Source organism: Hydra vulgaris, chromosome 04 (genome assembly GCF_038396675.1).
Source record: "Hydra vulgaris chromosome 04, alternate assembly HydraT2T_AEP".
Classification (NCBI taxonomy): Eukaryota; Metazoa; Cnidaria; class Hydrozoa; order Anthoathecata; family Hydridae; genus Hydra; species Hydra vulgaris.
This window is the reverse complement of record NC_088923.1, coordinates 48,377,186-48,397,158: the sequence shown is the minus strand read 5'-3', so window position 1 is coordinate 48,397,158 and position 19,973 is coordinate 48,377,186. Positions and strand designations below refer to the sequence as shown.

Genomic DNA, 19,973 nt, shown 5'->3' with positions numbered 1-19,973 from the left:
ATCAGTATGAGCTTCCCAGTGATCTTTTTAAAAGCTGTAGCTTAGCATACAATAGGTTTCAGTGTTAATTGAAAATAAGGATCAGTTAAGGGTAGACGAAGTAAGCAAGAAACATAAATTGATTGATGAAGAAATTGTAATTAGAAAGAAAATTTTGCAAAGTGCATCAAAGTTCTTAAAACTGATGCTGACAAGTTAAGAATTGAAGCAAAAGAAAAGCAAAACTTCCTTACAAAAGTAAATTCCTTTAGAAACACAATTTTAGAAAATAAACTGGCAATTAAAGAGTTTGATGTTTCACTAAAAAAATTTGAGCTATCTAAAAAAGAGATTAAATAGACATGTTTGATCCTAGCATGTCTATATGTATATACATACAGTACAAAATATTTTTTAATTTTTACCATATTATACACGACATAATAATATATATGTTATAAAATATATTATGATATATATATATATATATATATATATATATATATATATATATATATATATATATATATATATATGTATATATATATATATATATTTACATATATTTATAAAACATATTTTAAAGACAACATATTTTGTTTTTTTCTGGTCGAGAAAAAATCAATATATCCTTGAAAAACCCTAAATTATTCTTGAAAAGTCCTGGAAATGTCCTGGAATTTTAAATTAACTTTTGGCTGGCCACCCTGTCTTATAAAATGATGTTTTTTAAATTCGCTCAATCAGTGTATTGCAACATTCATTTGGAGGTTAAGTCATATAACTTTAAAAACATTTGATTTTTTTTACTTAAAAATTTGTAACTGACTATTTTTGGGTGTTATGAATCCAATGAAATGATCAGAAGTGTAAAAAATTATTATGAAGTACCTGTATTTATCAATTTAAATAATTTTAGGTAATTTTTTACATACCCGTTTTTAATGCTCAAGAAACCCATGTGACCTTGATAATATGAGAAAATGTATTACAGATTATTCTATATTCATTCAAAAAAAATTAAGTTTTTGATCTGCAAGTATATGAATTTCCATATATGGATAATTGGGCATAGGGTCCCCACTTTTTTGTAGCGGTGTATTGCAATTGGTTTTTCACTACTTTTCAGACTCTGAAAATTTTGGCACAGCTCTAAAAATTTTGGCACAGCTCTGAAAATTTTGGCATTTCTGTAGTGCCAGTAAATATGCATGTTAAAATTGTTTTCAGGGCCCCAAGACATTAGGGGGAGTGGGGCAAGTGCCCCACTTTTTTGTAGTGGATTCTTGAGATTTTTCACTACTTTCCAGACAAACTGAAGCTCTGAAAATTTCATCATTTTTGTATTTCTGATAAATGCTAAAATTGTTTCCAGGGCAGACCACCAGAGGCTCTGGCCTGGGGCACTGGGGCCGTGCCCCACTTGTTTTCTCAAAAAAATTTTTTTGTATTTTCAATAATGTAAAGATAACTTTGAAAATATTGTCTTCAAAAATTTTTTTGCTTTGTACTTGTTCCATTTTATTTAATTATTTACAAAGTAAATACAAAAATATAAAGTAAAAATATATCAGGGTTGTGTTAGGATTTGCTTAGATGCATCAACGGTCAAAGTATACATACGTCCAGTTGTTGTTACAGGTGCATCAATGATATAATCTGCTCTAGATGGCCAGAAAAGTTTGTTAAAAGAACAGTGTGGGTGGATAAATAGTACCATAATATCTTGCTCAATATTGTCAATTTTATTTATCATACCAATCCAATGAAACATATCATATTTATACAGAATAAATTGACTAAATTTTAATGTATTGATGTTGATTTGCTGATTAGGTTTGAATACTTTGAATACCAGAAAAAGAAAACATGCCTGTTATATTAAAATCTTCACTTAATGGTTAAAGCTAACAGTATCTATAGATTCTGGGTTGAATTGATGAAAGCTCCTAGTTTCAGGGATTGCTCTACTAAGCTGAAAACATTTTTTTTTTTGACATTCTGTAAATCTCTCTTTTTCAATCTTGAAAAAAATAATCTCTTCAATTTGATATCTAGTTATTTATGGACCTTTGTAGACTAGTATTTTCAGTTAATAGTTTATAGTACCACCAATACCATCACATGGTGACTTACCATGACTTGTAGCAAAAAATGTCAAAATCATCTTTATGGAAACAAAATGGTAGCAAAAAATCATCAGTTATCAGTTATCAGGTATTGTAAAAGTTTCTGTGGTTTTTATACTTTTATAAAAAAATAAAAAATCTTTTCAAATATAAGGATGATTTTCTTTTATAAAATTAACTATTATATATCTGACTTTCTTACACAAAACCAATGTCATGCTCATTAACTTCTAAATGAAGCAAAATGATTTTTCTTTAAGCCAGTCACTTTTGTTTAATAAATAAAGAGCAACTGAGTGTAACTTGCGTTGACTTTGGCACCAATATTAACTTTAGATTTCATCTTGAATCACAAATGTCTTGTTTTATGCAAAATCACCTAAAACAATACAGCAGTCTATTGCCAACTTTTCTTTTTGTTGCCTTGGGTATCTTGCTTGACATTTTTCTATGTAGGAATGAGCTGTTAATTTGTTTATTGTCTCTAATAACATAAATTTGTATTCTTCAATTGTTGTTCTTTAACAGATCAATGTTGTTCTGTCTCTTTTCTTTTCAATTCAAAAAGTTTTAAATTATACAATGTAAAATTCTGTTAAAATCATTATTTTAGATCGATGAAAGATATTAATCCATATACTTGCAAATCAAAAATCTTATAGACATTACTTTCAATCCTGTATTCAATGTACTTTCTTAAAACATTTTAAGAAAGATCATTGAGTACAGAATGTTCAAAAACCAAATGGAACATATATAAACCAAAATTTTTTTTTGAAAACAAAAGTTTTCAAAGTCATCTTTACTTTGTTAATAATGCAAAAAAATTTTTTTTTGGAGAAAAGTGGGGGATCTCCCCCAGTGCCCCAGCTTTCTGGTCATCTGCCCTGGAAACAATTTAAAACACATTTATCAGGATTACACAAGTGCTGAAATTTTCAGAGCTCCAGTTTGTCTGGAAAGTAGTGAAAAATCTATCACAAGATTCCACTACAAAAAACTGGGGTCTATGATCGCCTCCCCGGTATCTTGGGCCCTGAAAACATTTTAAACATGCATGTTCATTGGCACTATAGAAATGCCAAAAGTTTCAGAGCACCAGCTAGTCTGGCAGGTAGTGAAAAATCAATTGCAATACACCGCTTCAAGAAGGTGGTGGCCCTGTGCCCCATTATTTAAATTGATAAATACAGGTATTTACTTTTTACCTTTTGGATCATTTCATTGGATTCGCCACCCCTGAAAATAGCCAGGTACAAATTTTTAAGTAAAAAGATTAAATATTTTTAAAGTTATGTAACTTAAAACCTCTAAATAAACATTGCAATTCTGAGGGGACAAGAGGGGCCTTGCCAACAGTAAAAGTATAATAGTCATATTTCAGGATCTTCTTGGAGCCAGAGGCTAAAATTTTTAAAGAATTCTTATTTTACTATGTGGTCTCAACTGTGTAAAAATAAGCAAAATCTGAGATATAGGGTGACATTTTTAAAAATTTCTGGATCATTTGACATGGAATTACTCTCTTACTAATTATACAAATATTTTACACATTTTTTTTCTATTTATGCTGTGAGTCATCTCTAGTTTTATTTGTATTTAATAATAAATAATATGCAGAGGAGACCGGGGCAAATTTTGTCTTGTGTTAAAAATTATATTGAAACTACCTAATTGACAATTTCATCACTCACTGTGGTATTGTTAGGATTAGGTGCATACCCATGGGAGATATTGGGATTTATGTGTTTTTAAAAAAAAAATTATTTTACAAAGAAAGTAGATAATTGTAAAAATTTCAATCATTTTTCAATTGATTTACAAATTACAGTCAGATTTTTTTCAATATTTGCTGTTTTTTAGGATCTGTTTAGTTGCTTTTGAGGTAAGGTGGCAAAGTTTTCTTGGGGCTAGTTAGCTTATAGCATTTGCTAAAATTAATTTTTATAAAAGGTTTTTTACAATATTAAAAGAATTTATTTTTTACAAAAAAAAAAATATTTTAAGGTTTTTTTTATTAACAGATAAAAAGTGGGCTACTGTTTTGGCTTGTTATATGAATTTGTACCAGCTAAAATTATTTTGTACCAGCTAAAAGTAATATTAAATTTTTGGCTTAAAATTATTGCCAAAATAAAAATTAAAAAAATTTCTATGAATTTTGCACTTAATGGTACATTAATAATCGTTTTTAACATTTGCGCCAACATATCCAGGGTTGGGCTAAGTTGGTGAATTTTTTTTTTTAAGCCCCAAAAGGCCCCAATAATTTTTTTTTTAATAATGAATGAAAGTTAAAGATGTTACCTAAACTCATATTCTTTAAATTCATACTGATACATAAATTTACAAAGTATTTACAAAAAATATTTACAAAAGTTTTTTCTGTAAGGGCTTCATAGCTCAAAGAGTAAAAACAGAGGCAACTAGCCCCAGTCTCCCCTATAACATATAACAATAGAAATAATAAATATATCAGTAAGTATAAATAATGGATATGAATAATAATATTGTAATTTTTAGTTTTCATTGAATTTGAAAAATTCAATGAAAACTAAAATAAATAGCTTGTCCATTGAGATATAGCTTGGTTCATTTTGATATAGCTTGTCTATTTGGATATAGCTTAGTCCATTTGGATATAGCTTGCTTTTTTTTTTTGCTTTTTCTTTAATTCTCAAACTCTAAGTTTCAAACGTAGATACTGATGTAATGTGGTGTTGGAATCAACTCTTGAAAAATGAAAATGTCTTGCTTGTTAGACCACAGCTCTACAACTGCACTTTAACCAAAACTTTTATTGACTTTTTTATTAAAATAAAAGTTTTTCAACTTAAGAAAACTCAATCAGCCAAATTTAAAATTAGTGGATTTAGTAGTTTGTTAATATTAACATAATATTAACAAACTACAAAGTCCACTAACTTTCAGATTTAAAAGTTAGTTGATTTTAGCTAGATTTAGTACAAATTTTCATGTGCTAGTTGTTGTGTGTTGTTTTCAGGTGTTGTTTTCATTTTTTTCAATCTTTGTTTCAGATTGCTTTAATTAACTTGGTTTCAGTTTCTTTGCTTTATTCACCAACCCTGGAAGACATTAATAATACAACAAGAATCCAACTAATGAAACAAGCAAAGGAAGTATCTCTTAGTGATCCTGAGTTTATTGTCAAGGTATTTTTAAAGTTTTCCCTTTATTTCTGTATTCTTTACTACACTGCAATTTTTTTTTGTCTGCATAAATTGACGCTTGTAAGCAGTTATCTGTCAGATTTATGTTATATTACTCTATGAAATAATAAAAGGTGTCCCAAAATTAATGCAAGATTTTAATTAAATAGAAAACACAGTTTTTAGTCTTTTGATTGTTATTTTTTTATTGAATCATAAAGTACATAGGATAGGGTTATTTATGGAATAACACATCGGGCATATGGCCTCCACGGCTTTGCATATATGCACTCTTTTGTCTAAATTTTCCATGACCATTTTGTATAAATGTGGCTGAATTTCGTTGATGCAGCGTTGAATCTCCTTTTTTAATGCAAGGGTGGTTGTGGGCTTGTTGACATATACCTGTGATTTCAAATGACCCCATAAAAAGAAATCTAATGGTGTTAAATCACACGATCTAGGGGGCCAATTCTGATCACCAAAACAAGAAAGTACACATCCTGGAAATGTTTCATACAGTAATTGAGTTGTTTCATGGGCTGTATGGCATGTGGCACCGTCTTGTTGAAACCACATATTGGCCACATCAATATCATCCAATTTCGGCAGAAAGAACTGTGTTATCATGTTGTGATGTCGAGCACCAGTAACAGTCACTACTTGACCAATCTCCTTATTTTCAAAAAAGTATGGTCCAATTATGCCTCCAGCCCAAAATCCACACCAAACAGTGAAACGTTGTGGATGCATTTGTTTTTCGACAATCACATGTTTGTTCTTGGAACCCCAAAAGCAGCAATTTTGGCAATTAACAAAGCCATCAAGGTGAAAATGTGCTTCATCGCTTAGGATGATTTTGCTCGAAAAATCAGCATCCATTTGTTGATGTTCAATAATCCATTCAACGAACTCTCTTCTCTGTGCATGGTCATTAGGCTTCAGTTGTTGTGTTAATTGAATTCTATAAGCATTGAGACAGATCTTGAGTGAGTATACGCTGTAGAGAACTTCTTGAAATTTGCAATTCTTGTCCATGATGCCGAATTGAGGTTCATAGATTGTCACTGATACTCTCACGCACTGCTTTGATATTGACATTTGAACAACTTGTGTTTGGCATTTCCAATGGACAGGGTTGGCATTAAAAATCCCAAAAAAACCCAGTTGAAAAAACCCAAAAAAAACTGGGTTTTTTTGGGTTTTTTTCAGTGATTTTTCAGCTCTAACATGTCTTTTAATTCAGTGGAAAATTGTGAGTTTCAGAAACTTTGCTTTCTTCTTCGTGCTGGGTATGTCCCACCAAGCTGAAAGAAACTGGGTAGAGATCTATTAAATGAAGTCTTTGATGATCTGTCCGCTGGTATAAAGAACGAACTGGAAACCAAAGACACGTTGGTAATTTGTCAAGATGGATGGTCTAGTTTTCAGAATGATCCAATAATTGCTCACTCATTTTATGATGGAAAAAAGAGTTATCTGTACAACATAGTTGACTCAGGATCAGAAAAAAAAACTGCAGAATACTGCTTCAAAATCATCAATGAAGCTATAGTTAGCATAAAAAATGATTATAATAAGTTTGTATTTGCTGTCTGCACTGACAATGAAGCTAAGATGAAGAAAATGAAAGAGCTGATCAAACAAGAGTATCCTGATATGTTAACATATGGCTGTAATGCACACTATATGAATTTGCTACAGAAAGACATTTGCAATTCTTTTTCAACAATTCTAAAACAGGTTGTGGAAGTTCAGAAATATTTTAGACATGTGCAAATGGCCCATGGTTTGTTAAAGAAAAAAAGTGGATGTATGCCTCAGCTGCCAAATGAAACACGCTGGAACTCTCAAGTTGCCTGCATTGAGACATACCAGAAAAGTTATAACTTCTATGTGAAGATCTATGGAGAGAAGATGGAAGATTTTCCAGCCAATATTGGAAGAATAATTGAGAATATAGCCATCAAACGTGAGGCAAGTCGTCTTCTTAGTCAAATGAAAAAATTGGGGACTGCCTTAGACAAGATGCAGAGTGATTCTTGTCATCTTTCTGACGCAGTTCATATCTGGTATTCATTGATAAAGGATGAAGAGCTATCCATATACTATGATGCAATAAAGAGGAGATTTGAAAATGCTGTACAACCCTTTCATATTTTGGCCTATATAACTGACCATCGCTATGTAGATGATTACAAAAGTTTCATTGATAATGATAATGAAAACAGTGCAGAACAATGGTTAGAGGACAGGAACCCTGATTTCTTGGGTTTACTATACAAGTTTAACTTGAAGGACAGGAAGGTGTTCCCCAAGCAAATGTTCTCAGAATCACTGAAGGTTATCTCTCCATCAGAATGGTGGAACATCATGAAAGGAAAGGTTACTAGATCTCAAATCAGGGATAAAGAGGTTTCTACCAATTTCTGCAGCTTTCTAGCTTCTCTACACTCCTGTCCTGCTAGCTTAGCCTCAATTGAGTGATGGTTTTCAACCTTTGGATTTGTCTGGTCGAAGATCAGGAATCGTCTTGGTGCAGATAAGGCAATGAAACTTGTGAAGATTTACAAATCATTTCACAATAGCTCAGCAGCTGACAGCAGTTCCTGTGATGATATCGAATCTGATCAATAAGTAGGTAAGTAGTAGGAAAAATCGTTTTTAACTTCAGTATAACCATCTAAATTCTGAAAAAAATTCTATTTCTATTATTTAAGTGTAACTTATATTTGTTTTAGTTTATTCTTGATGATCCCAGAGGAAGTGTTTAACTGGAAATCTGTCAAAAACATCTGAAAAGCTGACAAGAATTGAAAATTATTGTAATAATCAAACAAAGTAAAATTATGTAAGGAGAATTTTATTTACAGTTCTTCAATTTATTAAATTTTCCTTGTAAAAGCTCTTTTCAATAAATAAATATAACTATTACCATGTGTTTTTAATTATTTTGAAAAAGTTAAATGTTTAAAGATAGTTTGAAGTTAAAACACTATTCCGACCATATTTTGTATGATATTTTTGAACTGCGGCCACCAAGCTTTCATTATTTTTGAAATATTGTTCAATAATGAAGGCACGTTGTTCTATCTTGTAACGCTCCATTTTTACTAACCTTAAACTGTCAGCTGTCAAGTGTTTTTTTTTAGGGTTGCCAACACTTTACTGCACAAATGGCAACAAATTCAAATCTTGGGTTAATTTTGGGATACCCTTTATAATATCATTTATTATTACTATTAGTATAAAATATTTATACAGGATGTTTATATTGTTATTATGGGTTCAATTTATATCAGTGAGATCAGTTGAGTCATATTGAAATGATAATCTAAATAGATTATATATATATATATATATATATATATATATATATATATATATATATATATATATATATATATATATATATATATATATATATATTATATATATATATTTATATACATATATATATATGTTTTATATATATTTTTTTATACATATATTTATATATATATATTTTTTTAATTCTTTAATCTAAAAATTTTTAAATAACAGAATTTTTATATTTTTAACTTTTGATTAAATAAACTCTTTCATCTTCAACATAGACAAGTTGTCTTGATCATTTAGCTTGTGCTGTAATGCATTAACAGATTTCTTCATAGCATATAAGAAAGGCTTAGTTTTTTTCCCCCTACTAGATAGAATTTTTGCATTGTAGCAGCTAATTTCTCCAGATTTCCTTTAAAATTAATCAGTTGGTTCTACTGATAAAGTTTATACATAGCATTAGTATTAGTTGCTTTAAATATATATTGTTTACTTTTAGATTTTAAAACATTAAACTTATGCATTATGGGTATATTAAAAAGGGTTAGTATGTTTATATTGCAATTGAAGCACAAGAAGTTTTTGCAATATTTTATTTCTCATTATTAAGTACTTATTAATTAAGTATTAACTATTTCAGTTATTTGTGGTGGCAAGCTGAAGGGTGTGTGTGTGTGGTGGCAAGCTGAAGGGTGTGGGTGTGTGGTGGCACGCTGAAGGGTGTGGGTGCAATAGTGTTAAAGACGAATGGTGTTTACAACTCTTGAAAAATTACAAGTTTCTTAAGAGTTTTTTAAAGTAATTATTTTACTAGTGTTTAAATTATCTTACTGCTATTTAAACAACTCTTAACAGTTTTGCTAGTCACAGCCTGACAATTGACAGCTTTGTCAGTTTTTCTCATAATTTTTTATGAGAAGTATCATCCATATTACCCACTATGTCTACATTGTGCACTTCAATCATTGGGAACTTAGCTGTTATATGATCAACTTGGGGCTTAAACAAAGTTTAAAGTTACACTCTTCTTAAAACTCATCTGAATGATACTAAGAAACGATTATTAAAGATTATTAAAGAAACAAAGTGTTTCAATGTTCAATTTCATGACTATTAAATGTTTCTTTAAAATAATAATATGTTTTATTAAGTCAACACAATGCTTCATTTGATTAGTTCAATATTACATTTAATTAATACAATTATAAAATAAGTTGAACACATTTTAACATATTCTAAAACATAAAACAAAATAGTACTAAATTCCTTTGGGTATTGAGTTTCCAAATGTACTGGTTTTGATAACATATGTATTTTTAAGTATTTAAAATTTTGTGGAATGACTAATAAATTCCTAAATTAAGAATGACTAATGAATTTCTACATTAAGAAAATCTAAAGTGTTTTGAACATTAAAAATTTTTATTTTAATAATAATTATTATTTAGATTAAAAAAAAATTTTTCCATTCGAAAAGAATGTCTTTGACCTTCGAGTTTAAACTGAAAAATATTTCAAGCATGTGATGAATTATAAAATACTGCCTGTTTTAATTAATTTTTGTTAAAGCGCAACTGAAAGGTCTGCATTGTTATTAGGCATTTTGAAAACTTCATTATTAGAAGTAATTAATTTTTAGAATAGTTAAAATTCTTCATCAACAGAAGAAACTTTAAAATAATTACCAGCTATTAGTATGAATAAGCGCATTGTACATGGTTTTATTTGTAACTTTAAAATCTTTTAAATTATCTGTTTGTATTTTTTTTTTTTTAAATAACCATAGAATATTAAAAAACATTTTAAAATCTTTTTTACATTTCGCCAGCTGAGAACCAAGAGGCCATTTTTTGTGTTTCAGAGAAAATCAAGTTTTAAAATTTAATTTGTGAAGACTTTTTGCCAGAATGCCCAAATTATTTCCTAAATATTTTTAAAAGTTGTATCATTCTTGAGACTAGATTTATTGGACACATACTCCATTGATTGCTGAATTTTTTTTGATAATAAACAGAAAAAAATAAAATGTGGACATACGGCTTCTTGGTTCTCGGCTGAGGATTTTAGATTTAATTACATTTTAAAATCTTTTTAAGGTTTTTTGCAGTTTTAAAAGTTAAAATATGCTTTTTAAAAATTTTTAAAATTTGTAAAATAACTCATTCCTAATGATTTATTGCAGGTTCAATGATTTATTGCATTTTAGTGTGTATTTATTCTTCGGGTTATCATGATCATATTATCTTGCAATTATCACTATTAAAGCTTATTAGCCATTTAGTTGACCATTCGAAGAGATAATCGTCTTGAAGGGAATTATTATGCGAATTTTTATCATTTTTATTTATTTTTGCTATCACTTTTGTGTCATCTGCATATAATTTAGCTTTGTTATTTAAACCCGATGTAAAGTCATGGATGAAAATTATAAAAAGTAAAGGACCAAGAACTGATCCTTGCAATACTCCACTTTTTACAGTTTCCCATTCTGATACATATTTCCCTATAACTACTCTTTGTTTTCTGTTATTCAAAAACGACACACACCAATTAAGTAATAACCCCTTTATATTGATTGACTCCAATTTAAGAAATAATCTTTAATGTGCAACCAAATCAAAAGCTTTTGCGAAATCTAAAAAGGCAATATAAGCACAGATACCTTTTTCTTTAAGATCAGTAAGCATATCTAAGGTTTCTAGCAAATTTGTAATGCAGCTTTTTGTTTTTATAAAACCATGTTGGTCTTTAGTTATTAAATTGTTATCAACAAGGTGTTTCATTATTGTATCTCTGATAAAACTTTCCATTAGCTTGCATACTATCGAGTTTAAAGAGACTAGTCTGTAGTTGTCAGCTATTAAGCAATCTCCTCTTTTAAACAACAGTGTAAATTTTTGCTTCAAGCCAAAGTTCTGGTAGTGTTCCTGATTCTAGCAATTGGTTGAAAATAATGCATAACGGTTTACTAAGACTTTCTGCACAATTATTTAGGACTAATGGGTGAACTTTGTTACTTCCTGCAGATTTGTTTACATTAAGTTTAGATAATCTGTTTGCTATATCAGTTTTGTTGAACAAAGGAATCAGACAAATTGAATTTGTTACACTTTCACATAATGGAATTACTTAAAGATTTTCATCTGTAAATATAGTACAGAAGAACCTGTTTAAATAGTTTGCTATAAACTGTACATCATTAGATAACTTGTTTTTATTGGTAATAAGTGACTTTATGTGGTCCTTAACTTTAAGTTTACTATTGATATAGGTATTTGTTTTGGGTTTTGTTTTGATTCTACTGAAATTTTCTTTTCGTATGCTTTTATGCTTAGAGATTAGAACTAGATTTTTTACTCTTTTATTTTTTTCTTTATATTCTTGATTTTGTTTTGTATTTTTAAAATCTGATATTTTGTAACAACACCAAAGGTTTCGGTTCAGTCTTATTTTGTGCTTAAGTTGTGCATTCATCCATAAAAATCTTATCTGAAAATTTTTTTTGTTTGATTTTAATTTAGATTTACATTCATCGCAATCTTTTTGGTAAATATTATTAAAACTTAAATAACTGATTGACGTCTAAATTTTTGAATTCCTTGCTCCAATTATGGTTATTCAAAAACTCAGTGCATTTTTTATAATTTCTTCTTCTAAATAGTAGCTTTGTGGTTTCAATTGAATTTTCTATATCCATTTGATCATTAGGCATGGTGTTGAAGTTAAAATTCAGAACTTGATGACCTCTTTGAGTGTCACCTAAAAGCTTAGTGTGAACTAAAATTGATATTCGAAATGGGTTTGCTGTTAAAGTTAGAATATTTCTATAATCATTTAATTTTAGCTGAAATGTTGGTTTTTATAACATGTTGCGTTAAGTAAGTTTCTTGAATACAATTGATAAATAAAGACTCTTTCGGTCCGATACTAACACTTTAATACTCGTTGTTCCATTTGCAATTTAAAGATAGAAAATTAAAATCGCCACAAATCAAGACATCAGTGTATTTTTTGTTCTTAATAAAATATTTATAACTTCTTTTGATAGAATTAGTTAAAAGATGACAGTTTTCAAGATCATTGTTTCCTGGTCTGTATATACAACCACATAAAATAAATTCACCACTTACTTTAATAGAACACCATATTCGTTCAACTTCTTTGTTATTGAGCACATTGTCTTTTATTTCAAAACCACTTATTTTATCTTAAGTAAATATACAAACACCACATCCTCTACTTTTCTCACGGTCTCTTCTGTAAAGATTATAACCCGGTACATTCGTTATTGATAGATTATTTCACCATGTTGCTGTTATAAAAATAAGTTATGGCTTTTTTACTTTTATTTCAACAATAAGTTCATTTAATTTGTCTCTTTCTAGCGATGTTGCATTTGTGTATAAACATTTTAAATAACTGGGTTTACTTGAAATACTCAAATTATGAGTTGTCTGAACGTTTATGGTATTCAATTTACTTTGAGATTGAACCCTCTCACTGATTATAGTAAAACTAAATTTACTTGAGCTGAATCATTGTTTAGTGAGTAAATTGGGTTTTTAAAATTTTTTTGTTGCTATCTTCTTATTTTTATTTCCTCTCTCTTTGATTTAATTATTTTTTTTCTCTACATTCTTGTCTCAATAACTTGAATTTATATATTTCTGTTTCTGTTAAGTCTGGATTGATGAAAACTTTTTCATACTTTTTTGAGTCATGTAATTCTTTTCATTTTTTTAATATTGAATTTCTTTCAAATTTATCTTTTAGTATAACTATAAATGGGGCTTGTTTGTCACTGTTTGATCTTAACATTATAATACTTTATATGCTTACTTTAACTTGCAATTTGTTAATAACTTTTTCAATAGTCTTTTTGTTGTCTACTTTGCTTTTGTCTTCATTGTCTGAAGCTTTTACTCCAAATATTACAATATTATTTTCTCTTTTTTCTCTTTCCTTCATTTCGCCTGCAACAGTATTTATTATGAACATTTGTTCAGGAGATTTCGTTACTTTATCTGCCCATGTTACGCTTGCGTAAGTAAGTGCTGATTTATTATTTTCTAATTCTTTTCATTAATTTTTCATTATTGTTGAGATTTTCGATCACACCTTAACTTTTTTAGTATCTGCTACTGTTGTGCTTAGTCAGTGTTAAATTCTGTGACTTGAACACTTACCATTTTCTTTAAACTCGAAAAGTTTGCTGGGTTATTTATTGTTACTTATTAAACACAATAAAGATTAAATTTCAATATCCAAATGTTTATGATATGTAAAACTTTGTTTCTTATCTTTTTTAATATATTAAAAGTTTTTATTTGTTACTGTTTGTTTTTTCACTTAAAAAATGTCTGCCATCTTTAAAAGCAGTGTATCATATATTTTTTTATAGTTATATAAATATGTTTTTTATTATGTCCTTAAATAAAAAAGTTATTTCAATTTTGTAAAGAAATGATTTAATTATTTTTTATTTTGTGTACATTATTGCGAAGAATTGTTAAGAATATTTTTTTTAACTTTAAAATGTGTGTATTTATTAAACATTTATTAATAATTAGATATAAGTTGTTACTTTATTTAAATGGATAATACGTAACATTACAAAAGCATTAGTAAAAATAAAAGATTCAAAGTTCTTTATTCCAAACATAATTTAAATAATCTTATCGTTCTAGTTTATTATTTATTTTAGTTAAGTTTTTAATTTTATTTTTTTGATTTTAGTTTTAGTTAATTTATTTTTATTTTATTTTTTGTTTTTGTTTTTTTTACGAAGATATTTTTTACGAATATTTGCTTCTTTTAGGATAAGTTTTTGTTTTAAGTTTCTTTATAGTTAAGATAATTTTTTCAGCACATTTTTAAAATGTATACAAATTTTCAAAACGTCTTAACAGCCTTGGTCAAGTTTTTAAAATCAAATAGTTTTTTGCGTGGTCATATTATGGTGTGAAATCGCACACCTTCCTGGCCAAGTCTAATATGACCAAGCAAATAATATTTTGTTTTGATGATTTGACCACGGCTTTTAGCATATATTCAAAATTTGAAATGCGCTTAAAATAATCTTTTTAGACTCATCTAAAAAAAAATAAATAAATAAAAATAAAAAAAACTTCACTAAAACTAAAACATAAAAAGAAAAGTTAAAAACTGAACTAAAATAAAACTCAACAAAACTAAAGTGCTAAGTTTATTTAAATTTATCTTAATTATGTTCGGAATAATAAACTTTTAATCTTTCATCTTTATTAATTTTTATATAATATTATATTATATGTTTATATTATAGTATAATATTATGTCAAACCCTTAAAATAAAAAGAACAATTTACTTCTAATGATTTTTTGAAAAATACTCACACTTAATTTAAATTATAGTATTTTTTTTATAATTTAAAAATATAAGTTTCCATGTAAACACATGCTAGTAAATAATTACAAATTTAACTACATCAAAAAGCTATTTCATACTTTGTTTTAACATTTGCACTTTGTTTTTTTGTTTTGTTTTAACTTGTTTCAAAAGATTTATCATAAAAACTTATATAAATAAAAAAAACAGTTCATTAATAATTTATGTAAAAAATCATTAATCTATGTATCTACATATAATCAGTTTTTTTACTTCATTAAAAAACATTTCAATTATATAAAAGCATTAAATATCAAACTTACTTAGTTGTAACGGCTTTCAAAAACATTTGTCTTTTTTTTTTCAACAAATTTTTTTTTTCTTTTTAAATGTATTAACTTTAATGATTCTTATATAAAGTTTGTTAAAGAGACTTTTGTTGTCTAAGAAAGTCATCAATTATAAAAACAAAATTATTTTTTATTTTTTAATGTTTATTATAATAAATGCATACTTAAATAATTTATAAAATATAAATTAAAAAATAACATACAATCTTCAAGAAAAATTATTATCAGTAAATTGTTACTTTATTTAAAAGCATTTGACTAATGTAAAAACATTAGTTAAGAAGTTTTGATTCTTAAGGTATAATTCAGATCAATGGCATTGCAGCCATTGCAACTGAGGTAATGGTAAGAAAGAGTCACAACACTTTTTTTATAAGAAAATGTGAACAAAAGTGTATGCAAATATCTAACTTATGTAAACTTCAACTTTTACTTGAAAATTGCATTGCAGCAATATCTCCCTAATTTTGATTTATAGCATTTATTTGTCGTTTTGTTTCTTAAATACTACTAAAACATTTGTTGTACAATACAGTTTAATGGCCAAAGTCGTTAACTCGCTGCGTTTCCAATGTGCATCGCTGTGGTTAAAAATTATGTTAAGACTGCTTCCTGATTCCGTTCTCCACCTATTTAAATCTCTTACTCGTTCCTGTATGAAACACTGTTGTCATATTTGGGCTGGTTCTTCTAATGATGCTCTTTCTCTTCTAGACAAGGTCTAAAAATGCATTCTAAATGTAGTTGGACCCGCACTATCTCTCAAGTTTAAGCCTCTCTCTCATCACCATAAAGTTGGATTTCTTTCTCTTTTCTGCAAATACTATCATAGTCGCTGCTCAAAGGAGTTATCATCTCTAGTTCCATCAACTAAAACTCATTCTTGCTTGACTAGTCATTTAGCAAAGTCTCATTCTTTTACTGTATCTGTTCCTGCATACTCTAAAAACTTTTATTTATCTAATTTTTTTCCCCTCACTTCAACTCTTTGGAACTCTCTCCCATCTTCATGACTTATACAACTTTTCAAGTCTTCTATCAACTATTTCCTTGCTCATTTCCGTTTTTTTGCTCTTTAATTATATTCTTTGTTTTCTAGTAACTCTTAACTGAATAGTGGCTGTTTGCAGCCTTATTGGAAGTGAATCCGAATAAAAATAAAATTATTATAAATTTAAGGAATTGCTGCATTCTCTAAAATGTTTATAAAAACATTTCAAGATTGATCTGGTATTGTGTTAGTAAACAGTATATAACTGTTTTGTCTTTTTGTAACATGATAAAAAAATCATTGAAGCATTATTAAACCACCCATTTTTAATTGTTAAAAATAAATTTCATGATAAAAATAAACCTAAACACAAATAATTTTGTCTAATACTCCAATAGGAAAACTTTAATAGTTAATCCAAAAGTAAAAAATTATTAATTAATTTTTTTTTTAATTTTGATCAAAAAAATACACTTAATGTAATTAATATTAAATCTTATTTTACAGTTGTAATTGAAAATATTTTTACCATAATTAATTTAATATTTTCAACAGACAATTAAATTTCTAATAAGATAGTAAACTTCAAGAGATGACAGTTTTAACATAATGAAAATTGTGTTATGTGTACTTAAAACACAACTTTTCTATGTATAATTAAGTGTAATTGAGCAGTGTAACCCTTCTTAACCATACTTAAAGTTACTATTACCTAAAATTTACTTATAAAAAGTACTTTCAAAGTTAACTTCAAGACTTACAGTCATTTATATTTCTAGATTTTAGTATTTCCAAAACCTTTTCAAAAGAAAATAATAATTGTTTTTAGAAGAAAATAAAGTACAAAAAATTGTACTTTATTTTTTAAAAACAATTTATTTGCAGAAATAATAAATTTCTGCAAATAAATTGTTTTTAGAAAATAAAGTACAATTTTTGTTTTATTATTATCAACCAACAATATTTTTTTAAAGTTTTTTAAGTTTTAAAAGTTTTTTAAGTTTATTACTCATTTTATATTGTACTTTTTACTTTTTCAAATTACTAAATTCTACTTTTATTTATTATTAGTTAGCATTGTATACAAGAATGCACCTGAATATACGATCAGTTGCTAATTTTTTACTTGCTTATGCTGCATTTCTACCTGATGTAAGACCATATTTGAAAAAATATTTCTGCAAAAGTGTCTCGCTTCCCTCTGACTGGCTAAATGTTGCAGAGCTTTATCATGTATGTAATTAAATATTATTATTTTCAGTTTTGGCTTAATTATTTATGCTTTACACACAAACACATACACTTATATACATACATATATGTTATATATATATATATTTTATATATATATAAATATATTTCATATATATATATATGTTTTATATATATATAGATATATTTTATATATATATATGTTTTATATATATATATATGTTTTATATATATATATATATATATATATATATGTTTTATATATATATATATATGTTTTATATATATATATATATATGTTTTATATATATATATATATATATATATATATATATATATCTTCGTGTTCTATCTATTTGTCAGTGTATGTAATTAAATATTATTATTTTCAGTTTTGGCTTAATTATTTATGCTTTGCACACAAACACATACACTTATATACATACATATATGTTATATATATATATATATATATTTTATATATATATAAATATATTTCATATATATATATATATGTTTTATATATATATAGATATATTTTATATATATATGTTTTATATATATATATATATATATATATATGTATATATATATATATATATGTTTTATATATATATATATATATGTTTTATATATATTTATATATATATATATATCTTCGTGTTCTATCTATTTGTCAGTCAGTGTATGTAAAAGTAAAAAAATAAAAACATTTGTTTTTAAAAACATTTTAGTCTTTTAATTTGCATTTTTGTAATTTTGTGTTATTTTTTTAATAGTTTTATCAAAATTGCTAACTTGCCTGTACTGTGGCATATAAAAATATTTAACTAATATGATTTTAAAATAATTCTTCTTTTAAAATATTCTAAAAGGAACTGAGGCAAGATAGCACTTCTTTTTATTTATATACTTTAAAAAAGTTGAACAGTAATTTTTTTTCTTGTTTTTTTAAAACATGTGAATATTTTATTTTTGGTTACAAATATGAAAATTTTTTAATTTTTATTTGTTATTTGATATGATTTTGTGTTTGTTCCAGAAGAAGTAAAGTAAAATAAAAAATAAGTGTAATGGAGAAAATAAAAATGTAAAATACATCACTGAAGTAAATTTATTCACATAATTTATTAAAGCTGACAAAACAGTCAAGTCAAATTGGGTATTATATTCAGCCATTAAAGAAATACTTCATAAAAACATTGAACTATTATTTAATTCACAGGAATTCGAAAATGTGTGTGAAAAAACATAGATAATGGAAAAGAAAAATGGATATGCATTTGTACTTTCATTTATGCTTACATAACAGAACCATGTTTTTCAAAACAAAGAAAATCTTTTACAGACTGGGTGATTAGATGAAAAAACAGAGGACACGGTAACTTCTCAACTATATAAACAACTTTATTACTAATGAATGCCAAGAGTTGCGTGTTAACCAGTTATTAGGTTACCTCTTATATTGAGTTAACATACAAAATAATAAAAGTATTGCTTGTGTTGGAAATGCTATTTTTACAAACCATATGAAAACAGTAGATACCTTTAGCATAGATGAATCTATATATATTTAGCATAGATGAATCTATATATAGCTTTAATACATTCCCTTACACTAAGTAGGGAGCAAATGAGAAGGTTATGATTTTTTTTTGCTTCAATAGGAATTTTTTTTCTTCTATTTTCCAACAACAAACAAATTACTTGAAGGAGGAAGAAAAACTGCACCCTACAATTAGTCATATTTTGGATGCAAAAGGTTTTTCTGTTCAATACAAGGAACTGAAAATTGATTCTGTTTTTAATATAATTAAAAAGTCTTTTTTTCTTGAAAGCAAATCAAATATACTTCAATATGATTTTATTTCCCTGGAACTAGCATGCCATCGTAGTAGTAAAAACTTATATTATTACAGAAACTAATCAAGATTTGATAGATCTTTAGCTCTAGATCTGTCCCAACTACTGATAATGCACAAAAAGAATTAAATGCCAGAATGTGTTGAGAAATTATTAAAATTATCTCAATGTCAAAATTTATATTTAAGGTATAGTTAAGGATTTAAAATTTAAACGACTCATCAGTGGACTCATCAGCTAGGAGGTTTAGATTGTACTCTTTGCAAAATAAAAACTACTGAATGCACAGATATTGAGAGAGTTAATGAAGGACTTCTGATTGTTCAATCATCAGAAGAAACATTGATTGCTGTACGAAAAACTAGTTAATGATTATTTATATCATTCTAAAAATGGTATCTATATTAAAACTGGAGATTTTGCCACCTTTTAAAGAAATGCCAAGATTGTCTTTCAAATATGCATACAAAGCAGATCTCATGAATGATTGTTTTCAAAACCAAAGAGATATTTTGATAATATGTTTGAAGACCTTTTATATGGTTTTGAAATTGTTAAAATTTTAAATTGCTTTTTACTTTTTATCTTCAATAA

At 26.9% G+C, this 19,973-nt stretch overlaps 1 protein-coding gene across 1 annotated transcript in view; it reads left to right on the top strand.

The window, feature by feature from the left end:
- Positions 1-19,973, top strand: part of LOC101241847 (telomerase protein component 1) — a 117,578-nt gene that overhangs the window by 11,957 nt on the left and 85,648 nt on the right. The window contains exons 2-3 of the mRNA XM_065796528.1: positions 5,147-5,281; positions 17,376-17,537. Of these exons, the coding sequence (XP_065652600.1) occupies positions 5,147-5,281; positions 17,376-17,537 (297 nt within the window). The remainder of the gene's footprint in view (positions 1-5,146; positions 5,282-17,375; positions 17,538-19,973) is intronic.